General features: G+C 40.8%; 1 protein-coding gene across 1 annotated transcript in view; it reads left to right on the top strand.

Annotated features, from left to right (window-relative positions):
• Positions 1-19,200, top strand: part of IARS2 (isoleucyl-tRNA synthetase 2, mitochondrial) — a 74,810-nt gene that overhangs the window by 33,480 nt on the left and 22,130 nt on the right. Inside the window, exons 13-14 of the mRNA XM_063443815.1 lie at positions 6,587-6,689; positions 6,856-6,952. Coding sequence (XP_063299885.1) covers positions 6,587-6,689; positions 6,856-6,952 — 200 coding nt within the window. The remainder of the gene's footprint in view (positions 1-6,586; positions 6,690-6,855; positions 6,953-19,200) is intronic.

Here is a 19,200-nt window from a genome sequence, read left to right as displayed (position 1 = left end):
AAGTGGTCTGGGTGACAGGTCCCTCTAGTTTTAACCCTGCAGCTGAAAACACAGCAGTTTCAGAGAAACTGCTGTGTGTCACTGAGGGTTAATCCAGCCTCTAGTGGCTGTCTCACTGAAAATCACAGTGAGAAGACGCTGGACATCCATAGGAAAGCATTGAGTAATAATATAAATATCTTGTTCTTGAGAAAGGGGGTGCTGAAACATTGATCTAGCAATGTAATGTTCACGGTTTGATATTTTTTTTGCTAATTAAAATTTATGTCTTTATGGAACTGGATAACATTTAAAATATAGACCTTGTATGTTGATTGAATAAACCACCGTAAAAAAACATTTACTGCATTTAACTGTAAATTGTATCCCTGTGGAGTTCTTTGATAATCATCCACATCAGACATTACTGTGACTTTTATTGCTGACACACAACCCGCATCTCCCGGAGTTTTATTGCACTGAAATGGTGTAATACAAATTGAAACATTACAGCGAGTTGTGTGTTTGTGTAGGTCTGTGATATTCACACAAGCTGTATTGAGAGGAAGCTCTGATGAACAAAACCCATGCTGGTTAGAGCAATTCTAACAGCACTGTCCTAAAAACGGGACACCCAGGTTTAAATCTTGGTAAGACCACCTCAGTAAATGTCCTTAGATTAGACCACTAGCTCAACATATCTGCCTACCTTAAGACCTCATAGATTGTAAGCTCATTTTAGCAGAGCCTATTTCACATCTAAATAACCCTTTCTCTAAATGTGAAGCACTGAATATATTGGCGCTGTGAATATTATTATGCAGCTCTGTGACTACTCACTGCTGTTTTCAATTGTTTTGGAGCTCTGTATGCCTTGATGCACACCAGATATTACTGTGAGTTTTAATGCAGTGAAGCTCTTTGATACAACCAACACAGTGTTCTCACTGTGAGTTTTATTGCTGCGAAACCTAGTGACAAACTAATATATGCCGTTTATTGTTGGCATATCTAGAAATAAAATAGTCTCAGTCAATATAGTTGAATGAGTGAAGATATCTTCTTCTACAAGAGCATTTTTCTGGTGGGCATCGTCAGAGCATAAGGTCGTGTGTGTAACAAACCAGTGATGGAATAAATATTGGGGGATAGTAAAGGAATACCTCTTGTCCATCCTTTAGTCCTCTTTCTCCCTCTTTTCTAACCTTATCTCCAGACGTTTGTCATCTTTCCCTACACTTAGCACTTTTCCTCCCTATTTGTGCTCAATAAGGGTAACAGTAACGCATTTACAGTTTGATCCATCACGGAAACTACCAGCATTGCCCCTTGAATACAACTGCCATAACTCTTCTATTACACTTTTTTGAATTTGCAAAATCCAACCTCATGCAACAATTGTAACGCCAAGATTGTTGTACATTAACACTGAATCTGTTTTTAAAAATAGCTTCCAAAGGGTGTGGAAAATAGAGGTTAAGGCCATTCTGAGGGAGGTCTAACTGGTCTGAGCACTTTAGAAACATACGGGAACAACAAAAAGCAATCTGCATACCAGCACGTTCCTCCACTCCCCACAACGCTTGTGTATCACCACTGTGTTTACGGGCCGTAAGTGAGAACATTTTTCTTTTTAATAATGACCTCAAGTGCAGTTTTTAAAGGACAAATCTAGTATATTCTATAGTTTTTGCACAAGCATCTCAGAACCCTTGAGATGTCTCTGTAGGCTAAAAGGCCCAATATTTTGTTAATGATTAATGGTTAGCAAATATTTGTCAGCTGTTATTCTCTTGGTTACGTTATGTTTCCCAGAGTAGGCGATATAGAAGGTAGAAATGATCTAGTAATAGCATGGGATCTGCAGGTTTTATGGCAGATAAAGTTTGCTCAGTTAATGGTTAAGATCATAATAGCACCTGATTTTTAGTTTTACAACCCTGCTAAGTTGTGCTTGGTACACCTTTGCCCTCTGTCTACTTGTCAGTATTTAAAATGCACCTGTGGTGGAAAAACGAAAGAGATGTAATTTAAAGAGACAGTAATGCTTTAACATGTTGTGTATTATCATGGGGCTTTATTCACTAAACTGAATTAAAAATAAAATTTTCAGAACTACGGCTAAAAGTGCCGGCTGTAGAATTTTCCCCCCTGGCGAATTTTAGTTATTATTTTACAAATCTAGGGATCTAAAAAAGGCCTGTAAAAATACATCTGGAATTCAAATTGCATCCATTGACCAGAAATGTGGTAGCTTACGAATAAATCAAAGAGACTCAGATCCCTGATCTCGCATTATTTACAAGTTCATGAGCAGCTATTCACCAACTGAAGCTTAACAGCAGTAAAGGGGGCACCTTGCATGCACAAAGTAGGCGGAATCCAGGAAGGAATGCAGACCAACATGGTGGTTGGGGAGGACATCATGGTGGATGTTCTTAAGAATTTGGCAGCAAATTAGAAATGTTTCCATGATCCCAGAATGCACTGGGAGAAGTGTGTAAGAAAGCTCTACCTGTTGCCAGAATTTGCCAAAAATTGCGTTTCCCAAAAGAAGTAGGTCCTTACTTTTTCTTATGTACAAGTGGACAACTGATGTGAATTAAAAAATTTTTTAAATAGATGGACAAAAGTCAATTTAAATTAATACCTGCAAAGCGACAGAATTCCTTTGATCCCTGTAGCAGGGTCCAGGGATTATAGAGTTGAATAAAATACCATATATTTCACCCAAAGTGTGTCTCTGGTTCGTGGGTGCATGTTAGATTATTATAAAAGGATTTCCTTTCAGATAATAAATAAACTATATATATATATATATATATATTTATGCAGCAGACTATAACTTCTTAAAAGTTTGGCAGTTATAATTTATTTTAATAGCAGCGGTATCTGCACACAGGAGTGTGCAGGTGTGGATGAAGTTTTCCCATTTTAAAATAAATAAATAAACCATATGCTGCTATCCTCTAGTTCTTCTCATAAACCGAAGTAACAAATCTTACAAAAAAAGAGTTGGCGCACTTATCACAATAACTTTCGACCTAGAAAGTATAATTAAAATGAAATCACACACAAGGCGTCCACAAGATTAGTAAAACATTTCTTTCCAATCACCACTGTTAGTAAGTTCAGCCTTTATCAGAATAAACCTCTTGTGTTGGTTACATCTGTTTGTTGAGTGCCTTTTGCTTGGGAGTTCCATGCACATTCAATTCAGTACCCTTCCCCTGTTTATTTGGGAGATGTGGTAAAACGAGTAGCAGAAAGCTATATTGTGTAAAAGTTGTTTTCTGTGTTATTATACACCTCCAAGAGGCAATATATAGTAGACAAAAATATTCCATGCAAAGATAATATGAATATAATAAGTTACCCCTTGTCATGGGTATAGATTGCTAAAGTTGGCAGGTAAATGCACTATTGACAAAGAACACAAGGAGACAAATCTATTGAATGCAGGTGTGTGCAGGTTTAATCATTTTCGCCAGATTCAATTACATTAAAACATATTAACCTCTGAGAGATGGGAGTGGAAACTTCAGATCCTGATCATTTTACTAGGCACGATTCTGCTTCCTGTCTGTGTTTTGCTCAAGCGTTCCAAGCTTGTGTTTGCTTTGTGGATTGTGTTATCATTTGAAATTTCGGTTTAAATGTGAATCACTGTCTCCAAGTCTGTCAAAGGTGAAACTGTTGTCTATTAAATTATACTACATGTATATATATGTTCACGAGCTTAACTCTAGTCTTGTAAAAGCACTGCCTTTTTTATTCTGGAATAAAGAATCCGATAAAAATTCCAAACCAACCCAAAGCTTAACGACTTGTAAAGAAGTTGAATGGGTTACTAAACATAGGATTGTTTAAGATAAACTTTTTGAAAGCTATATTGAAACTCATGTTTCTTGTTTCATTTAGGCCATTCTCTCGGCTCCCACAATATAAAGGAAGTCATTGTCTAAACTTTCGAAATGTTCTATGTGTCCATTTAGAGAAGGTTTAAATAAATTCCAGTTGTTACATAAATGTAGTATTTTGGCATTTTGACCGTAATACAGTCTAATGTAAACATTATTCTAACTAAAATAATAGTACATTTAGAGTAAAATAATTTTCTTTAAATATTTTAAGGTCGCAGGTTATTGTACAGTTGTACTAATCCCTGTGCATTGTGGGAGCACACAGGTGTGGAAACTTCAGGTTAGGAAATCATTTAATCTATACATAGTGATTCCACTGGCACAACAGGTCTGTTAACTAGTATTGTTTTTAAAAACAAATGTGTGTTAAAAACTCGTATTGGTTAATAAAACCAAAAATGTTAAATATTTTTAAATAGGTAGCTGCTGCCACACTTAATGTGCAAACCGCCAAAAACACACACAAAAAGTGAAATCTCGATTTACTGGTTATGGTTTTTTCTTTTTTTTTTTTTCTTCTTTACTTTACGAACCTTGGCAGCAACACATTTTAGGGCAGATGACGTATCTGAACCAAGCAGAATAATTCATCCCATCTCTCAAATGAAGACCGTAACATCACAAATTATAAACTTGTCACAGGTTCTTAAACAGTTTGTCCCTGAAGATGAGAATCTGTCAGCTAAAGGCTTTATTGAACAGCTATGAAAGTTGTCATTTTAGCCAGTGGATAAATGGCCTGAATATATCACTATAACCAGCTCTACTAGGATTTGATTTGTGCATCAAGGATCAATGTAATTTTGGCGAGTGGGGGAGGTGGTTGATACACACACAGGAGCAGCCAAAGGAAGCCAATTTTTAAGCTTTTAAATGCATGAAAGGACCACTGAAATCACCCAATCCACTTCATCTCAGTCCATCTGAAATGGTCTGGTGCATTGGTTCTGTCATTTTTACCCTGCAATATAAAACATTGCAGGCTTAAATACATTTCTAGTGGCTGTCTACCAGATAGCCACTAGAGGCGCTTCCTATGCACTGACCAAATGAAACTTGGGCATGTGATGTGGAAGCTCATGGGAAAGCATTGAAGTCCATGCTTGCCTGCAATAGCATACGTATCTGGTCCCCAATGCACCTCTGTGAAAAGCAATAGATGGAACCATTCCAGGAGGAGCCTATGCATCCTCCATGATGATGTGTGATGCGGAGAGGTGAGCAGTGCTGAGGGATACCTGTATATGATCAGGACAGGGCAGATGCTTTAAAGGTCACACCAATGAAAAAGAGTGTTTAAATAAAACACTGCTTTTGGCTGGAGTAACCCTTGCTGACATGGTCCCCATGCCAAGGCCAAATTCTCCCTGTAGCTCTGTCCTCCTTTTGTGATATCACTACCCCTTGCTGTACATGGAGAGATGACCCAAAGGTCATGCTGAGGGAGGACTTGAGCAGCAGGGAGGGGAGAGCCATGCGCAGTTGGTCATCTGTTACCACAGTCTTTGCACAGAACTGACTTTAGCAAATGCCAGACGTAAAGTTATCTCTGTAGATGCATTATATATTACAGAAACGTTGCACACACCGAGTCCCAGCACCATTTCATACCATGACACACAGGACCTACAATCCTACATTCCACTGGTCTTGTCCTTTTATATTTTACCATAGTGAAACAAAATTTTACATTTTTGAATTGTGAAAAATCAGCCTTTACCTCAATCTGGAAGTGTTTGAAGATTAAACACCAGTCATTTCCCCGCTTGTTGTGTCTTTCCATTGGACCAATGTATATTTGTTATTTGTGCTATTAGTAGTTGTCTGGTCAGACAGCTGCTTCTGTTAATATTATATTTGTTATTATTGATGTTTTCTTGTTATTTTTTTTATTTTTTCTTATTCCCCAACTAGAGATGGGGGGTAGAATTTCAACTAAGAATAAACCCCAATAATCCTTAGGCCCCCTTCAGTTTACAAAATAAATGGATATTGTAACAGCACTGCCATCCTCAGTGTAGGGAAGAGTACAATGGAGGGTTTTTCATATTGTATTGTATTGTGTTATATATATAAAACCTATTACCGGTATATTGCAATTGAAGAATGAGTCACTGAGAGCTAAATTTACATTTGAAAGGGTTTGCAAAGGTAATGCAATGTACTTTGGGCCCCTGTCAAAAAAAGGTTTAGAACCTACAGCATCTATTGGGGGTTGAGGACCTTGCAAAGGTCACTGACATCCGTTTATCTGGGAGATTATTCAAACCTGATTTCTTACCAAACGGATGTGCATATTTTCAACTTGTAAATATCAGAATTTGGCAAGTAACCAGAAATGAACTCTCATGGCAGTGACCAGAATAGAATGTTGGTTCTGTATAAATAGCAATTCTGGGGAAAACATCTAAAAGTGAGGTTATTAGCAGGAACATTCCGTTGGTTTACATGGTGATTTCTCCAGTACTGCTCATTATACACAGCCCTCTATCTCTCTTATTATGCAGTGTTACCACCGTTAAATGGACTTTGGTATTGGGTTTGTATCACTTTGTAATTTAAACAGCAGCTCAGGAGACCATGCAATGTAATTATTTCTACTGATTTCTGTTAGTTTAAACTCAAAATGTTTACAGTTCTACTTGTGTGAACTGCAGCTTCTACGATCATTTCTTTCTCCACAGAAACAGTGTTGAACATATTATTAAGCTGGTGGAGCAGCACGGCAGCAATGTATGGTGGACACATCCTTTAGAAGACTTACTCCCTCAATCTGTCCTTAAACAGGTATTATTGCTCAAATTAGATTACATGTAGGGAAATAAGAAAAAAAAATGTCTCATACATACATATTAACATTTGTGGACAGCATAGACACAAGTCCTATGTAGTGTATGTTTAAAGTGGTTAGCCTAACCTACCTTTGTTTGTCACTCATCCTGCCTCTTGCCAGGTTGGTGGAAGTGCTGCCGTGACGGATTTTGAGCCAGGACGAGATGTTTTAGACATCTGGTTTGACAGCGGTACTTCTTGGGCCCATGTTTTGGAAGGTATGTGAACAACATTTAAGTCATATTACTAATACTTTCTCTACAGACTCATGCAGAACATTGTTTTATACCTAAAATATAAAAATAAATACATTTAAAAAGTCACACAACGTCCATTCACTCACTTCCATGTGACATTTTTCTTGTTTGATAAAGGTACCTCTTGGGCCCATTTTTTTGTAAGGTGTGTGAACATCAAATAAACTATATTGTGGATGCTTCCTTTACAAACCTATGCAAAACATTGTTTTATACCTCAATAATGAGGCAAATATAAAAAAATATATAAAGCCACATATCCTAAATTCAAGCATTTCCTTGTGACATTTTTGTGACAGTGGATTGCAAACAACATTACTGCAAACACAGTACTACTTAAAGGAGCTCTATAGGGTCAGGAACACAAACATGTAGCCACCATCTAGCCACCCTGGTTCCCTCATGCCTCCCTAAATATAGTAAATCTTACTTGTATTCAAGTCTGCAGCTGCATGCTTTGTGCCTGTTTCCTTTAGACCATGCCCACTGCCTGATGACATCAGCAGAAGTGGTAGCCCGTTCCAATCACAATGCTTCCCCATAGGATTGGCTGAGACTGACATGGAGGCAGATCAGGGGCAGAGTCAGCATAATTCAAACACATCCCTCGCCAATCAGCATCTCCTCACAGAGATGAATTGAATCAATGATTCTCTATGAGGAAAGTTCAGTATCTGCATTCAGAGGGTGGAGAAACTGAATGTTTGGGTGAATTTTAGGCAGACATGACCCAGGAAGGATCTCTAACAGCCATCTGAGGAGTGGCCAGTGAAGTTATCACTAGGCTGTAATGTAAACACTGCATTTTCTCTGAAAAGACAGGGGTTACAGCAAAAAGCCTGAAGGTAATGAATCTACTCACCAGAACAAATTCAATAAGCTGTAGTTGTTCTGGTGACTATAGTGTCCCTTTAACAATTAGAATTACCTCTGGCCTACCCTTTAACTGTGATGGCAAGACAAATGTGGCCGGTGTGGAACTGTACATAATGCTTGTATTATAACTATTGCTTTATAACATTACCAACTAAAAACAAATACTTTTAGATATATATGAAAACAATTTTAGAACCCTTGTTTGTCTTCATTAAAATTCTGCTTCAAGTAGACACATGCATCTAGAGTAGTTTTAGAAGTAATTGTATTGCATATTGATATGTGGGAAGTTAGAAGTTTAAGAACGAACATAGGATCTAACTCGAACTTCTGTCACATACGTACCCAAGATTTAATCTATGCACGCCAATTTCAACACACTCATGTGTGGGCGTCAAGCCTCTTAAGTATTGTTTCTTTTTCTATGACCTGCTGGGAAGCCGACATGAAAAGGCTGTAACAGGACATGCAGAAATGGGCAATGCCTGAACCTCTACAGTAATATTTCATTTTATTCATGGAAGAGGAAGAAACCAAATGAAGGCTGAGAATTAAAATGCACAATAGCACTGAAACTAAATATACATTCTATTCCAATGGCATGCTAACAGGACAGGTTTTCAACGTACGATGTATCGTTCATATATTTACTGACTTGAATATGTATTCTTTGCATTGTCCGTTTTAGGGGCCCAGGACACCTAGCTTGACATTCCTCTGCTGCTGCACTTATTCAGCCGGAGTCTTACTAGCGATCTTGCTTTTACAACTAGGCATCCTTTTTTCTTGTCCTATCCTTTGTCTTTTTATTCCTTTTGGGGGGTTGATTTATATAGTATAGGCATTTATTAAGGGGTGCCCTCGAAGGCACTTAGATTTTCTATCTTACGAGCGTCCGGATTACCTATATTTTCTACATCTCTATTTATCATTGCATCTAATCGTAGCTTGCTACTGCCTCCTATACCTCCCTATTTACAGGTATTCTCTGCCTCTTTTCTATTAACTATTGCAACCACATTGGTGTGCTGTTTAACCTCTTGTGTATTAGAGGTACTTCATCTATATACAGCAGACCCTGTTCTGCAGGAGTTCAGAGGATACTAATACTCCACCCTCCTATCTTGAATTCAGTTACATCGTTTATAGCAAGTGGCTTAACTTTTCAATATTAAAGTATCTCTTTGTATTTTACACCTCTCTTGCTAGCAAGCGTCGGAGTTACCTATAGTCTCTATAATTCTACTGACCATTATATCTAACCTAGCTTGCAACTGTCTCCGACACCTCCATATTTTACAGGTATTCCCTGCCTCTTTTCTATTAACCATTGCAACCAACTGGTGTGCTGTTTAACCTCTTGTGCACTAGAGGCATTTCATCTATATTCAACAGACCCTGTTCTGCAGGAGGAGTTTAGAGGATACTAGTATCCCACTTTCCTATCTAGAATTCAGTTACATTGTTCATAGCAAGTAGTTTAACTTTACACCAATAAGTATTTCTTTGAAGCAACACTTCTCTTGCTATTGGTTCTATTTGAGGTTTAATACCCCAACTAGTTTATAGGACATATTATTTTGTGCTTTTTGTTTTGTTTTTATCTTTTCTATTTTTACATTTTAATATATCCATTAAAAGTTATTTTTTATGCTCATTTCATTGTGATTATATTTACCAAAATGTTGAGACACTTTATGGTAGTTTTTTTCTTTTCTTTTCTGTATTCATATAAATTCACCATTTAGGGGTTACACCCCGTTTTTTTTACCTATATTCATGCCTCATATTTATATCTAGGCTCTTCTTTTTTCTTATTTAGTTATTTTGCATTGTCAGCAGTAACAATTTATCTACAGTCTTCACCAATACTGCCTTCATAAAAGGTTTAAGACACACAAAAATGAGATAAAAAATTTACTTTGAATAGATAGTGGCAGAAATGAATCAAGTAAGTTGTGTGTTCAAGGAGGGTTTGGAGACAGTGACATATCAACCAACGTATCTTATTAATTCATTCCAAAGGTCATCAAGCAGAGAACACAGATAGCAAAGCTGGTTTTATTTCACATTTCGATATGATTCAATGTTCATTGAACCTTTACAGCAACTTATTAATAACAATTCGAATGTAATACTGTTGTAGGCACAAGAAATGCTTTATCTCATTAAAGTGGTTATAGTCTCCGGAGTCCCTTTATGCTGTCCTTCCATTTAGCATGTATGGGTTACGCTAACCCTTTTTCTGAAATTCTGTTGTTTAGTTTATAATGCTGTACTGGGCATTACTTTAGTAGCAGTGGCCATGTGAACGTCACCCTCCTGCACCTAAAAGGTGGGAAACAGGAGGGTGACTAAAACATTTTGTGTATATATATATATATATATATATATATATATATATATATATATATATATATATATATATATATATGTGTGTGTGTGTGTCTGTATGAATGTTTCTCTGTATGTCTGTCTATGTCTATATGTGTCTGTCCGTATTTTTTTGTGCGTGTGTTTGTGTGTGTGTATGTATCATGTGTGTCTGTATTTGTGTGTGTGTATGTATGTGTATCTGTTTGTCTGCATGGAGGGGTGGGGGGACCCAGGTCAGTTTTTGCACGGGACCCCATGGTTTCTAGTTACGCCACTGTTTACTAGGCACCCTTTGTAAATCTAAAACTAAAGAGTTGAACTTATCTGGATTCCAGCTTTGGGCAGTTCCCACTGTTTCCTTCTACTAAACAGAGTTCAGGGTGCAACTAGCCACCTGGCACAGAAGTGCAGATATCTCTGTATGTGCAGCGTTACAGTCTGAAGGCAGAAGATATCCATTGCTGAATCCATAATATAAAGAAAAAAAAATTGTTGTAAAAAACAAAACTCAATGTGTAATCGGATTTAATTTGTTCAGACATGACAAAATAGTAATTAAAGTTGAATGTATACATTAGAATTTGTAGTTCTTCCAACTACAGGGAGATAGTTAGTAATCAAACAACCTGCTCTTGTCAGATTTACATCGTATAGTTAAGTTAGAAATTACATAGTGGCACTTAAAAGGTTATAATATTTAATCTATGCATAGTGCTGCCATTTAAAATAGATATGTCATCGGCCGTCTGAATTAAATGAGTATGCATAGTGTATGTGTGCATATGAATATATGTATATTAGGGGTTTTATACGTGTGCAAACATTTTCACAAATTATTTACAAAAATTACATGCATATGCATGCTCATTTTGTTAAGTATATTCAATTAAACAGACTAGAAAAGTCCTTTAAATTCTGCAGGCTTCCATAATAACCTTTTCAATGTTTAAGCTCAAAGTTTGCTTTAGAATGATTAAGTTGGGGTTTTATCTCATAGTAACCCCTTCAGTGTATGCAGCCAGGCTATAAATCCTAAACGATACAGGGACAATCCTAGGTAGCTTGGCTTGTAAACTAACCTTGCTGTTTGTGTAATTTTTATCAGAGCAATTGAGATTTTACAGCATTCATATCGGCTTACACGGTAGTGCTGACCCACAGAATTGTCACAGCATGTCAATGAGCCATTAAAACGTATCTTATTGTATGCAATGTATGGATACAAATATGTCTCGTGCTAATTTTATTAAATTTTTTTTTTTTTGTCAATCTTTCTTTTATTGAGGCATTTGTTAAATGGGGTACAGAATAAAGAGGGGGTGTACGGTTTTCATACAGCTTGGGGTAACGTCAATACAGTGCATCATCACTCATGAGGAACTGCCTCATTTTATATTTTTTAAAGCATTGGATAAGATTACTAGCAAGAGTAAAGCATATACAGTAAAGTAGAGAGCCTTAAGCAGATCACTAAAGCCTCTCCATATGGTCAAAATAAAGGACATAAGCGCGACTTGGATGGGTCATGTAAAATATGCTAAACATTGTTCAAACAAGGTAGCTTAGGTGATAGTTAAGATTAGGTTACATGCTGGACAGGGTTCAACTGTGATTACTTGTGTTGTGTCTGTTTGGGTACATGCTAGGTATCACGCAGTTGGCCCTGTGGAAATGTTAATCGATTACAGAAATATATTTAAAACAAGGTGCGGTAATATGCAGTATGACAGGTGTGGCCTTTCTATTGTATCTAGTGTCGTGGTGTCTCACTAGGTGTCTTAGGGTCATCTAAAATTCGGTGTGTTCTGTCGGACACAGGACATGCGGTGTTTATGGCGTCGTGATATTGCAGACTAATCGTGCTGCGGTAGCAGCCTAACCCTACTGCATAACCTGCTGTGCGTCTAGGGGATTGTTGCGGTCAAGATGTGAAATCTAGGGTGGGCAAGATCTATATAAGCTGGTCTGGTGGCACTACAGGGACCGAGGGTATACTATGCTAGGTATTTAAACAGGCTAATGTGGTTAGGATCTGTAGTATTAGAGAGTAAATACGGGACACAAGCCTCTGTCTAACACATGCAATACTCTCACATGGCAGAAACATGTCAAGTTGACCACATGCTGAGCCAAGACATACAGTGTGCGCCGCGGCAGGTTTAGGGCGCAGGAACAAATGGAAAGCGAAAAAGCATACATGAGAGCAATGGTTAATAGACCTAGCCGGTTATCTAAGCATAAATATAACGAGGACATTGGTCTACCACATTGATGCCCACCGGCAGAACCCTCATTACGCTGCATAGTCTTGTTGAGGCCTGCTCCCCCCTTCAGCAAACACAGCAGGAGAGGTCGATTGCTAAGAAAAATATAGAATATAAAGGTTGCAGCGGCAGTGTTATATTTACGGCTGGCAGGTTGAGTAGTCTTGGATTCAGCGTAAACCCGGCACTTCACTCCGATGCTCGGTAACCGGGGGTTATAGTCCAACAGGGACTTGAGGCAAGTTCTTAATCGAATGTTCTATGGGGTGCGGGTGTGTGTCCGCTGTCGCCTGCTGAGCTGATCCCAGGGCCCAGGAGTAGTTGCGGATCATCCTATTCCCACGGTTGGCAGCTGTGATGCAGTCGCTTGGTAATCCTGCAGTCCGCTCAGGCTTGAGGAAGGTTGTAGCTGCATGCTCCGGTCGGAGAGGAGCCCAGAGGCCCCTGCGGCTCTGCTGATGGTGGCAGTGTTGCGTGGGCTGTGGCGGACCCCGTTCCAGCCCCAGGCCTTGTGGAAGGTCCGCATCTGTGTGCCACAGACTCGGGTATGCAGTGCAGCCGGGTCTTCCCTTTTATGGGCGCTGCGGAGGGCCCCGATAGTTAAGCGCCGCCAGCGACGGGTGGTCCTCTGGCGTCGTGGGCGATGCTGTGGGGATATACCCCATTTGGCCTTCGGCCCAGGAAGGCAGGGAGCCTGGGTAGCGTGTGCTCCGGGTCGGAATCTGCCCGAGCGGGGCGCGCTCGGCCCTTTCTCCTTGGCCTCCCGCACATACTCTGGCGACTGTAGTGCCATGCGCTGCTCCAGTCTCTCCCAGAAGCGCTGGAAGGCCTCATCTATACGTCGGAGGGAGCGCTCAATCATGTCTTCGCCGGGGTCAGTGTTTGTAGGCGCCATTTGTGTTGTGGCCTGTGCACGAGGCCCGTCTTGCGTCGAGCCCGATACTTCATGCAAAGTGAAGGTGTGGGTGAGGACTTGTTGCTTGTCGGTGGGGACCGGGATAACCCCCGCCGGTCCATAGGGGGGGGAACGGGTATCCCTACAGTAAAGCTTCTCTCTATGCCGTCTCCCCCTACCCCGGCCATGCTTGTAGGCCGCAGAGGTCGCTTGGGTGATGTCGGCTCGAGGGGCTGCATGTGTGGTATCAGTAGGTAGGGCTTGCTTTCCCCCTGCCTCCAGCAGCTGGCATCGAGTCCGTAGTCGCTTGGTGTCGATAAATATCGCCGCCAGGAGCAGGAGCTTTGGTATCGTGCGACTGCTCTGCTGCAAGGTCAGGCCCCGCCCCCCATTTTATTTCATTTTTTTAATCTCATTTTTTTAACCTTTTTTTTTTCTTTTTCTTTTTTTTTTTTTACTGAAAATGATTAGAATTTAATGTTAACCCCTAATCCCCCTGATTTATTCAAGAAGTTCCCTTTATCAACAGGGATTATTTTATAGCTCAAACTGGTCCTGACATACAGCATGGCCCCGCCCACTTGAGGTACCTACAGAGTATATTCACCAATGTTTGAAAAAGTATTGTGTTATCTTGTAGGGATCGACCGATCATCGGTTTTAATGATATTATCGGACGATATTCGGTATTTTCGGCAATATCGGTATCGGCCAATATAGCTACCGATATTGCCAATAATACCTCCTAGGACCGCCAGGCTCATTACAAGCCTGGCGGTCCTGGAGGGGCCGGCAGCAAGCGCTGACTTACCTTGCCTGCAGCTCCCCAGTGTAAATCTCGCGAGACCCGCGGCCGCAGAGCGTTGCCACGGGTTACCATGGCAACGCTCCGCGCGGCACTAAGGGCCGCGAGATTTACACTGGGGAACTGCAGGAGCTGCTGGCAAGTTAAGTCAGCGCTTGCTGCCGGCCCCTCCACAGTACTTAACAAACCACCGGACCACCAGGGAATACTATATCCCCCCTCCCTGGTAAGAAGCAGGGAGGACCAAAAGAAAAAAAAACACAATTTAAATATAAAAAAATTTAAAATAATTAACATAAAAAAATCCCCCCCCCATTTGACACAAATTACATCACTACACAAACACACACACACACTGCATTACATACATACACACACACACTGCATTACATACACACACACTACACAAACACACTGCATTATATACACACTACACACACACACTGCATTATATACACACACTGCATTACATACATACACACACACACTGCATTACACACACACACTGCATTACATACACACACACTGCATTACATACACACACACTGCATTACATACAAACACACACACACAGCATTACACACACACACACACTGCATTGCACACACACACACACACACACTGCATTACATACATACACACTGCATTACATACACACACACTACACAAACCCACTGCATTATATACACACTACACAAACACACACACACACTGCATTATATACACACACTACACAAACACACACACTGCATTCACTATACACACACTACACAAACACACACTCTGCATTCACTATACACACACTACACACACACTGCATTCATTATACACACACTACACACACACTGCATTCACTATACACACACTACACACACACTGCATTCACTATATATACACACTACACAAACACACACTCTGCATTCACTATACAAACACACAAACACACACTCTGCATTCACTATACACACACTACACAAACACACACTCTGCATTCACTATACACACACTACACACACTGCATTAACTATACACACACACTGCATTCACTATACACACACTACACACACACTGCATTCACTATATATACACACTACACAAACACACACTCTGCATTCACTATACACACACTACACAAACACACACTGCATTCACTATATATACACACTACACAAACACTCACTGCATTCACTATACACTCTGCATACACTATTTATACACACTACACAAATACACACTGCATCCACTACACGCACAGGTCCCCTGTCTAAATACACTACATCCACTACATGTGGCATGTATATTTTGTGCATTTACCGTTAGAAATAGTTTTTTTCAAAATGGTAAATGTACAGAATATCGCCAAGTTATCGACTATCGGCCTGAAAGTTCACAGATTATCGGTATCGGTATCGGCTCTAAAAAATCAATATCGGTCGATCCCTATTATCTTGTAACGTTGCTTTCCTACAAATAGGAAAGTGTTTTTTGCTGTGTGTAATTTTTTTTTATTTTTACATTTTTTTTTTTTTATTTCTGTCATTATATAATGGAAATCGATTTTGCCAAAAAAGTTAGGTTCTGTTTTTACATACAATGTCGTAAGCGATTTCTGTGTTTTTCCCTCTTAAACAATAGGACCAAAAATAAAAGGCACGAGAGCAACACCTGCGCTCGTGCCTTTTATTTTTGGTCCTATTGTTTAAGAGGGCAAAACACAGAAATCGCTTACGACGTATGTAAAAACAGAACATAACTAGTGCTACACGAAAATTAGAATGTCTGCCTTTTCTTTTTGTTTGATGATGCTTTCCTTCTCCCAAAAGGAAGCTGTGTTGGTATTCGGACAAGCCGGCAGCATTTATTCAAATAGATTTTTTACTTCTTCGGTAATACTTTAATCTAGTCTCTATTTGCAGATGTAGTGCATTCTACATTATAAAAAGGCACATTGCCTTACTTTTCTCAGTTCTTCTCTAACACAGTGCTGCTGAGCGAATGAATGACCACAAGAGGGCACTTTTCATTCTGGATTTACACTGTCTGCAATGAATGTTGCAGATTGCCACCAGTGTTGATTATAGGCAAGAACAAATCACTTCCTATAAATGTACCTGATTGAAACAGTGATATAAAATGAGTTAGTGCCATTAATCTACTGAATTGTTAATAACGTATCCCCTGGCTGCTTCATCTTGTTACTGTGCATAGAGTAACTGTGATCTTCTGTATCTAAACCATTCTATCCATGTAATGTGTGATAATAGGTCTTTTTATATGAATTATTATACTGAATTTTTTTGGATCTCCTATAGCCATGTATCATATATCCTTTGACTCTCCAGCTACTCTGAAGCTCTGACACTAATCATTTCTTTTCCCATTCTCCTGTTGATTAGCTCAGCTATCAGTGCCAAGATCTGTGGTTTGCACTGGTACATCCAAGATGATGTAATTGATGTAATAAATACGTGTGTCATATATTGTCTGCTAGACCACACAACTATGAATAAACAAACTGCTTACGTTATTACTAATGTGCCTTGCAAAGTATATGGTCTCCACCAACTGTACGGTTTTAAAAGGTGGATATTTCAGTTTATATGTGTATTTGGGCAATTGGATACAGTAACCCTTGTTTTAGAACATAAATAGTGTTCCTAACCTCAGATCCAGCTTGCTAACAATACTTGGCACAATGCTAGGGCAGCTTTGAATCTGTGAAGTTCAGTGGGCCATGGTGAGCTATCCTCAAAACTAAAATCAGGGCTTCCGGTTTGAGCACTGAAGCGAACGGACGCCATCAAAGGGAGCTCCGAGCTTAACACGGAGAAAAGTCTGAACCAACCCCCTCCTCTGCACCCTAACAAGCAAGCAAGCACCCCAATACATCATGGGACGAAAGGGTAAGAAATTGATGCCACACAAGCCCACCCCGGGACTTACAATAGGGGAGATGTGGAGGCAAGCACATGGAGCCACAGAATCCAACATGGCGGCTCTGCATGGCGGGTGCTCGGATTTCTCCGAGGACATGTCCGAGGAAGAGGGATACTCACAACCCCTGCAACCACCGCAGAAGGCAAAAAGAAGCGGCATGGAAACAAGCGGAGAGCCGGTCACAACAGCGGTCCTAAAAGCATTATTAGCGGACCTGAAACGCAGCATCCATGACGATGTCACAGCGCTCCGCGCCGATCTGCAAGGCCTGACAGGACGCATCTCACAACTCGAGGGCTCTGCACAAGCCCAGGCCCAGAGTATTACTACTCTACAACACACTGTACAAGCCCTGCAACAGCAGACTCAGCACTACGAGCACCGCCTCGCGGTACTCGAGGACGCCAAGCGAGCCTCGAACATAAAGATCAGGGGAGTACGAGAGGACGTCCCAGAGGCTGAACTGCCTAAACTCATGGAGCGCCTGATACCAGCCGTGCTCCCACAAAGACAGACCGCAAAGATCGCTCCAACGAAGGTCTTTAGAGTCCCAAAGCCAAAAAGTGCTCCAGCTGCGGCCTCGAGAGATGTCATTCTGACCCTCCGCAACAACGGAGAGAAAGTGGCAATGCTATCTTCCCTCAGGGGCAAAACCCCCTTTCGCTTCGAAAACATGGACCTTTCATTTTACACGGACCTGTCCGCTGGCACCCTAGCCTGGCGCAGGTCGCTCAGACCAGTCACCTCGATGCTCCGGACCCAAGGGATCGACTACCGCTGGCGGTCCTCTAGGGCACTGACAGTCCAAAGAGGATCCAACATACTTACCATTCGGGACATCCGGGACGCACCGGCATTCCTGACGGACCTGGGCCTACCTCCGGACTCGCTACCCCAAGCGGTAATAACCACCGACGACAACGGCTCCCCAAGCCGCACCCATATCTGGGACCCAAACCGGATCACCCCATTCATCCCCCAGCACTCTACGCCAGATGCGTATGCAACAATTACGACCTAAAGCCAGAGACACCCCACCCAATGGAGTCTTGGACCCACTGTTTGGCCCTGGAAAGGACACGATACACAATACCATAACACCATGGACACCAGAAACCCAAGGACACGGACCACAGGTACCTAACGCTATGAAAAAGCACCCGAACCCGGGCGACATGACGCCTTTACCCCATGGAGAATACGTGGACAGGCCCATGCAGAAACTCTGGTGACTTCTAGGCACTTACCACAACACTCTTACTTTTAATTTTACTCCTAATCGTTTATATTTAATTTTTGACTTTTCTGGTTCTTGCCCTGACACCCATCAGCTGGGAATGGCCTGTGCGCGGGCCTCTTTCGCTACTGTCGGCACCGAAAAAAACGGTCCTTGAAACTTCACATGTCCTAAACGAGCCATTGACTCTATGTACCTCTATATGTCGGCTTATCTTGTGTGCCCTTGCCTACCCCTAGTCACCACAAGTGCGGCTATTATAATCCACACCTGTTGATACTGAGGCCCCGGTCGATACTATGCATGTCTATGGTTGCAAGCTTGTTCACTCACTGTCAGGAGGGCCCTAGCTTCAGATTAGAGCACTGGCTCACTGAGAGGAGTGGCCAGAGAGGCTACCATGTAGCACATACCATTACACGAGGGGGTTAATTTTTTGTATTTTTTGTATTATTGTATTTTCGTTTATGGTTAAACTTTACGCTGACCGTATCATTTCGCATGACCTACAACGAGCCAATGGCTCTTTGTATCAACTTATGTCTGCTAAACGTACATGCCCATGTATGCCCCTATTCACCACCAGTGTGGCTCTTGTAATATACACTAGTCTATATTTACGCCTAGGTCAATCTTATACAGGTCCACAGTTTCTAGTATACTCACTTACTATATTGTCAACCTAACTTCAGACTAGAGCCTTAGCACACCGACAGGCGCGGCCTTAGAGGCTGCTATGTAGTACACACTATCACCTGAGGGGTATGTTTTATTGCTTGATCATTTCCTGTATTTTCGTTTATGTTTCCACTTTTCAAT

The sequence above is a fragment of the Pelobates fuscus genome, chromosome 2 (genome assembly GCF_036172605.1).
Source record: "Pelobates fuscus isolate aPelFus1 chromosome 2, aPelFus1.pri, whole genome shotgun sequence".
NCBI lineage: Eukaryota > Metazoa > Chordata > Amphibia > Anura > Pelobatidae > Pelobates > Pelobates fuscus.
The sequence above is the reverse complement of the archived record's forward strand: the minus strand, read 5'-3'. Positions and strand labels throughout refer to the sequence as shown.